Here is an 8056-nt window from a genome sequence, read left to right on the forward strand (position 1 = left end):
GGTTTATATGGTGTATTTTCAGTATGGTGACTTTGCGAGACAGACCGGTTGGCAGTTCTAGCGCTGGGGAGGGCTCGGGCTCAGGTTCTAGAGCCGGACAGTTGGATGATCAGACGAGGGAGTTCATTTCATCTGATATTACACATAGAATACTCGAGCAGACTCATGTAATCTTTGGTACAATCAAGGAGGGTATTGTGCACCTGTTAGAGGAGCAATTGAGCTTTTTCCGTTATGAGATGGTGGCCTTGATTGGGGCGTGTTCCTTGACCTTCAGGTAGTTCTAGGCATGTGGAGCTCCAGACTATCACGGGGCGAATGACCCGATAACAAGCAGGAGGTGGTTAGCAGATTTTGCTAACACATTCCGCACTAATAGTTGTCCCGAGGGGGAAAAGGTCAGACTTGCATCCTGTCTTCTGTAGGACAGGGAATAAGATTGGTGGGAGGAGTTTGGGTGCGCAGTTAGTGATGAGTCTATTGATACGATGACATGGTATGCTTTTACGATGAGATCCAGGGCTGAGTTTGCACCAGTGATTGAGGTGCAGTAGTTGGCGCGAGAGTTTCAAGATCTCCGTCAGACTACTGAGATTGTGACTAAGACCACTGCGATGTTTCTTGAGAGGTCATTGTTGGTTCCGTAGTATTTGGCGAATGGGGAGATGAAGAAGGCGAGGTATCATGGGATGTTGAGGAGTGATATTCGCTAGTTTGTGAGCTGATCCAGCTGCAGGACGTTGGAGAATATGATAGAGAGGACTAGAGAGAGAGATTGATTTGGAGATGGAGAAGAAATGGAAGCCAGATTATGTGTTGAGTGCAGAGGGTTCGAGCAAGAGGCCCAAGGTTGTTGATACGAGAGGGAAGGGCCAGCAGGGTCGGGGCCACTATGGCAAGTGTGGCAGGTCGCACGATGGGGCGTGTAGGGTAGGTGGTTCTGGATGCTTCAAGTGCGGCCAAAATAGGTCATATCAACAGGGATTATACTGCTACTACCACCACCACCCCGTTATCTGATCTGATTTTCTTTCATTGCAATAAGAGGGGCCACAAGAAGACCCATTGTCCGAGTTTGACTGCAACAGGACTGATGTCAGCACCTGCTCCTGCAATTCTACAGATTACTAACGACCGTCTGGGCAAGGTGGATGCACATGTGGCGAAGAGCAGGGCTTTCCAGTTGACAGCCGAGGAGGATCGTGCAGCTCCTGACGTGGTGATAGGTATGTATCTTATCCTTATCTCTTTATTTATATTGACTTGATTCCTTATATTTATATGTTTTATTTTAGGATCGTTCCTTGTGAACAATATTCATGCATTGGTATTGTTTGATTCGGGGGCTACTCGATCCTTTGTGTCGCTTGTGCTTAGCAATAGGTTTGTCGGAGCTCCAGGGGAGCTGGATTGTCCTTTAGATATTGATATTGCAGACGATCGATCTGTCCGGGTAGCGAGGGTTCATCGGGGTTGTATTCTCCAGCTGTTCAGCGAACAATATCTGGTTGATTTGGTTCTCATTCCTTTGTCTAGGAACAATGTTATTGTGGGTATGGATTGGCTGAGACCCAATGGGGTGGTGATCGAGTGTGAGCAGCGGTTAGTTCGGATTCGAACCCCAAGTGGGGGAGAGTTAGTGGTTCCGGGAGAGAGAGCTTAGAGTGGAACAATCTTGTGTTCAATAGCGAGGGCCAGGCGCTATATTCAGCAGGTTTGCTCCTGATTTGTCGCCTATGTTATGGATACCCGTGATAAGGGTAAGGCGACTACGTATGATGTGCCTGTTGTGCGGGATTTTCCGAATTTGTTTCCAGAGGATTTTCTTGGGGTGCCTCTGTAGAGGCAGGTTGAGTTCAAGATTGATCTGGTTCCAGGTGCAGCTCTGGTAGCCAAAGCTCCGTATCGGTTGGCTCCTCCTGGGATGGAGTTATCTACATAGCTGCAGGAGCTGTTAGACAAGGGATTCATTCGACCGGGAAGTTTACCATGGGGAGCACCCATCTTATTTGTGAAGAAGAAGGATGGGGTCCCATCGTATGTGCATTGACTACCGGGAACTGAATAAAGTAACGGTAAAGAACCGTTATCCACTGCCGATGATTGATGATCTATTTGACCAGCTTCAAGGTGCATCTTGGTTCTCCAACATTGATTTGCGATCGGGTTATCATCAGATGAGGGTTAGAGATGAGGATGTGCACAAGACAACTTTCCGGACTCATTATGGTCGTTACGAGTTCATGGTGATGTCTTTCGGGCTCGCCAATGCTCCAGCTGCATTCATGGATCTCATGAACCGCGTGTGCAATCCGATGCTGGAACGGCATGTGATTGCATTTATCGATGATATCCATGTCTATTCCAAGACCCAGGAGCAGCATGAGGAGCACTTGAGGGAAGCGCCAGAGACTTTGAGGAGGGATAGACTTTTCGCGAGGCATACTCCAGAGGTATGTTGAGCGTACTCCAAACCATCATAGTTGACCACCATCGGGGTGGTTGACCTTGTACGTAGGGCATACACCGAGTATGCGGGGCGTACTCTCGCATCCTTCAAAACCTAATAAGTGCTTAATGGCTTAAGCACTTACGTCCATATTACAGATCCAAGGCTAAAATACACTCTAGAGTCATAAAGTTTCCAACTTTATGACTTTACATGCCCATTAAGTGCTTAACTCATGGTATTAATCCATTAAGACCTTCTATAAGATGGATGGAGCAAAACTGACCATTAGGACTTCATTTTTATGACTTAGGACCCCTCTTAGGGTCTGAAAGGACAACTCAAATCGTCAAGAACATGCCATGCTCAAGATAAGACATTTCTGACCAAAAAGTATCACGAAAACACCCATTTCAAGATCTACATGATTGAAAAATCAAGTTGCAAGCTTTATAGCTTTAAAGGGTTGCAAATGAAGAATAAATCCCAGTTCCAAAGTGCTTCACTCTCCAAAGATGATCTTGGCTTCCTTCCTTCTTCTTCTAAGCACACAAACACACACTTTTAGGCTAAAAATGGCTTCTCAAGGAGAACTAGGGCTTCAAACACGATGAGAGGGTGGAAGCTGATAAGGTGAAGGGAAGGGAGGCCATAAGGATGCTTAAATACCAGTCAAACCCTAACAATTAAGGTTTCTTCATTTAGCAAGTATGCCCAACGTACAATGATGTACGCCTAGCGTACACCACGTACGCATGGCGTACTCCGAAGCCTTAATTTACCAAAATGTCATTAAGGCCCTTTTTGCATACATTTCCTGAAATTTGGGACCAAATGCAATATAAATGAATTAAACGGTTCAAATTGAAAGTACCTTATCATTAGGATGTTACATTGTGTCACAAACTGTTGTTCTATGTCATACTGAAACTTAGAAAAATCATAACTTCCTCATACGAAGTCATATTTAAACATTCTTTATATGCACTCTTTCGTAATTTCGATTACTACGATTTTCATTTAGATTAATTAGGCTAATAAGGAACCTATCACCGATTCATATTTAATGACACACTTAGCCATATAGATTTAAACACAAAACATTGAAAAATCATAATTTCCTCATACGAAGTCACATTTAAGCATTCATTATATCCATGTGCTCATGGTTACAGTCTCTACGATTTTTGTTTAGATAATTTATCCTAAGTAATCTTTTATTTTTATTTTATCGCTTCAACGATAAATTTTATATTAAGATTTTCAACAAATATTATATAATCCTAATATTTGTCCACATAACATGTATACGATAAATATTTATCATCCCGTAACATATATGAAAAACAATTAGTCCAATCAACGATTTTAATTGTTCGATAAAATGTATAATTATTACTATTATACTCCAAACGTCTAGTCTGAAATTGCACACGTTACATCCGACGTAAGGAGACAAAAGGTTTTAAACATAAAAAGGTATAAACATATGTTTATTTTTCCATGCATGTTTTTCATGCTTTGTAATTTTGCATGAGACAGTTTTTAAAAATTTGCTTCACAGTGAAATTGTCATTAATTAATCCTTTGAGAGGGGAAACCCTTGTAAGTTCTACATGCATGTGTTTCCTTCTATCCATCCAAAATTCAAAACAACCAGCTAGTCTAAATGTTGACTTTCCTTCCAATAGGTCGGTTAAGAAGTTCACATGTGTGCATATTTTTGGCAGAAACCAGATGCCTCTAAATACCTAATAAATAACGTGCCTTATCATATCGTGTGTTTTTTGGTGGAAATTCAGTTGCCACTAAACACCCAATAAATAACGTCCTTTATCATATTGTATGAGTACTTGAATTCCGAGAGCTCTCTAAAATATAATGTATATTCCTCAAAGGAATCTAAACATATCTTATGACAAACAAAAACATAAATACATTTTACATTTTCAATGCATTTAAGATAAATTACATCTCTCAATTGTATGTATATTTATTTTACATTTTCAATGCATTTAAGATAAATTACTTCTCTCAATTGTATGTGATGGCCATAGACTTTCTATAATTACCGGTCAAATAAAAAAGCAAGGCAAAATTTTGCTTACCGTGTCTTGATGACAAGTCATTGCACGAGGTCGAAAATATTAAATTTTGAAAGATTAATGATTCCTTTTAACCAATTGAGATTGTTATGTCCATCTTTCAATACATTATTTTTAATTGATTAGGTAATACTCTATAGTAAAATACTAATTTATTAGAAGACTCCTTTTAACCAATTGAAATTGTTCTTTTTCCATCTAATGATAATGTTAATTAATCAGGTAATACTTCACGATGAAATACAATATTTTTACTTTTATATATTTGCATTCTTCATTCAGCCAAAACTAATAATGGTTTTACTTATTAAAAATCAATTCAGAATCTTGGTTTAAAAAACCATTTCTTTTGAATTTTGGATAAAATTCAAGAGTCAAGACGTTAAGTGAAATGCTTAGGTGACCGTTAAATATTAATAATCTTGATTTAGAAGTTATAACCACCCATCTACTAACAAAATCATTTCACCCAACACTTCATTCACAAGTTACAAATATCAAAGTTTTCTAGAAGATGTTGAGTGATATGCAATTGAACCATAACACCACACAAACATGTTACATTAAAAAATTGCCAACGAAATTTATCATATTCAATTGATGTCAATGTCGTGTTTACAATCTATCCACACAAACGAACATAGCCTTTTCTACTGATAACCGTGTTTAATAACAGTCACACGATTTTTTACAAACAAAATGTTTTAAATGACAAAAAATCATTTTAATGACAATAATTATTTTTGATGTACAATTTTGCGGTATGAGGTCGAAATAGAGACAAGAATCCTATGATACACCTACTCATAGATGCAAAAGCTATATATTTATTAAAGAAATTGATTGATTGAAAAAAAAACTAATCTTTATTGACATCTCACGATGGGTATAAATAACATCAAGAAAAAAAAATAACAAACTACCCTTAACAATTGGAATAGACAGCTAATAAACTAAAGATAAGATAAGACGGGAATAATTTAAAAATCCTTTACTCCCCCTCAAGCTGGAGCATGCAGATTTCGAATGCCTAGCTTGCCCGATAGAATACAAAGTCGTTCTGCACCTAGAGCCTTGGTAAAAAGATCAGCAACCTGAAGTTTAGTATCAACACGAACCGGTTGAATTTCTTTGGTTTCAACTCTTTCTTTAACAAAATAACAATCCATCTCGACATGTTTTGTTCGTTCATGGAAGACGGAATTGTTTGCTATGTCTCGTGCAACTTGGTTGTCACAATATAGAGGCGTGGGATGATCTTGAGGGACTTGCAACACTTTTAATAACCAACGTACCCACAAAACTTCACTGATTGTGGCCATAGCCCTATACTCTGCTTCGGCTGAAGAACGTGACACAACTGTTTGCTTTTTGGTTTTCCGTGAAATAGGTGCACCTCCCAAAAGTAATAAATAACCAGTACGTGACCGCCTAGTGTAAGCACATCCCAACCAGTCAGAATCACAATAAGATTGTAATTCCAAACCGCCATCTCGTGGCAACAGAATACCTTGCCCTGGTGTTGCCTTCAAGTACCTTAGGACCCGAAAGGCAGCATCCATGTGTGGTTTTCTGGGGTCTGCAACAAGCTGACTAAGCATATTAACTGAATATGCGATGTCAGGTCGTGTAGCTTGCAAATAAAGTAATCGCCTTACCAAACGTCTATACTGGCTGGCATCAACCGACTCACTGTTAGTACAAAGATCAAGTTATAAGTTTTGTTCCATAGGAAAGGAACTAGGTCTACAACCAAGCATCCCACTGTCTTCTAAAATATCCAGTGTATATTTTCTCTGACTCAACACTATCCCATCAGCAACTTTAGCTACTTCTATTCCAAGGAAGTACTTCAATGAGCCCAAATCTTTAATACTAAATTGCTTGTCTAAGTAATCTTTTGTTGCTTGAATTTTGTCTGAATCATTTCCAGCAATGATAACATCATCCACGTAAATTAAAGCCACAACAAAAGAGTTGTTTCTCTTGTACACAAAAAGAGAAGCATCTACATGGGATTGCACAAATTGTAAACGAGTGAGACTTACAGTGAATTTTTGGTACCAATTTCTGGAGGCTTGCCTCAGTCCATAGAGCGATTTTATCAACCTACACACTCTATGATCTCCTTCCTTTGAAAATCCTTTGGGAATACGCATGTATACTTCTTCATCAAGGTCGCCATGTAGAAAGGCGTTGTTCATATCTAATTGATGAACAACCCAGTCCCTCTTAGTTGCAACAGCAAGAAGAGTTCTTACTGTTACAAGTTTTGCCACTGCTGCAAAGGTATCATGGAAGTCAACCCATTCCATTTGTGTAAAACCCCTTGCCACCAATCTTGCTTTATAGCGTTCTATCTCACCATTCGGCTTATACTTGATTTTATAAACCCATTTGGAACCTATCACTCGCTTTCCTGGTGGTAAGTGTTCAAGCGTCCAAGTACCATTTTTCTCTAAGGCTCGAATTTCATTCTGCATGGCTTCCCTCCACTTTGGATCCTTTGAAGCTTGTTTAAAATATTTGGGCTCTTCGTGACTACTCACAGCAGACAAGAAAGCCTTGTGTTTTGAAGAAAAATTCTCGTACGAAAGGTAATTCGCCATTGGGTGGTCCGTAGAAGATGACTGTGTGGGTGTTGAGTTGTCTATTGAGGGAGGGAGTGTGATGACAAAGTCATTGAATTTCTTAGGCATAGTTCTGATTCTTGGTTCTTTTCTGAAAGACTATTCAGGAGCTTTTGGTTCTTCAACATGAGGTCGCGGTTGTTCGTCTTGACTTTGAGATTCTTGATTAACAGGAATAGTGTTGCCCTTGACATGCGTCTGATCCAGGCCAACAACATCTGGAACTTCTTGTATTGTCTCTTTGGATTTATCTTTCGCTTGGTACATGCTTTCTTGTTCAGGTGGGTCACCTAGATTGAGATTGTGTTCTGTGTTGCATGGTTGTATTTTTTCTCTGTTTTCCCTAAATGGAAAACTATTCTCAACAAACTTGACATCTCTCGATATTATGATCTTGTTGTCATCAAGATCATAAACACGATATCCCTTTTTACCATGTAGATAACCCACAAAAACTCCAGGCCTCCCCCTCACTTTGAATTTATCTCCTCTTGTTTCCGTATTTCTAGTATACACCAAACAGCCAAAGACCCTCATATGATCATAATTGGGTTTCTACTTGAATAAGATTTCAAATGGTGTTTTATAACCAATCACCTTCGATGGTAATCGGTTGATAATATATGTGGCTGCAAGAACACATTCGCCCCAAAACATTGGTAACAAGGCTTCAAAACGAAGAGAACGGGCAACTTCAAGAAGGTGACGATGCTTGCGCTCAACCACACCATTCTGTTGTGGTGTCTTGATGCAAGATGTTTCAAGAGTTATCCCTTCTGTTGAATAGAATTCTCTCATGATTGTGGAAACAAACTCACCACCATTATCACTCCTTATTCTTTTGATTTTCTTTTCGAATTGTGTCTTTACCA

At 39.4% G+C, this 8056-nt stretch overlaps 1 protein-coding gene across 1 annotated transcript; it reads left to right on the plus strand.

Annotated features, from left to right (window-relative positions):
* Positions 1-1093: 1093 nt before the first annotated feature.
* LOC145064520 (uncharacterized) lies at positions 1094-1663 on the plus strand. The gene is made up of 2 exons (XM_079011957.1): positions 1094-1226; positions 1296-1663. Exons 1-2 carry the CDS (start codon positions 1094-1096, stop codon positions 1661-1663), a joined length of 501 nt encoding a protein of 166 aa, XP_078868083.1.
* Positions 1664-8056: the final 6393 nt, after the last annotated feature.

Source organism: Lactuca serriola, chromosome 7, assembly GCF_051521515.1.
Source record: "Lactuca serriola cultivar US96UC23 chromosome 7, Lser_US96UC23_V15, whole genome shotgun sequence".
Lineage (NCBI taxonomy): Eukaryota > Viridiplantae > Streptophyta > Magnoliopsida > Asterales > Asteraceae > Lactuca > Lactuca serriola.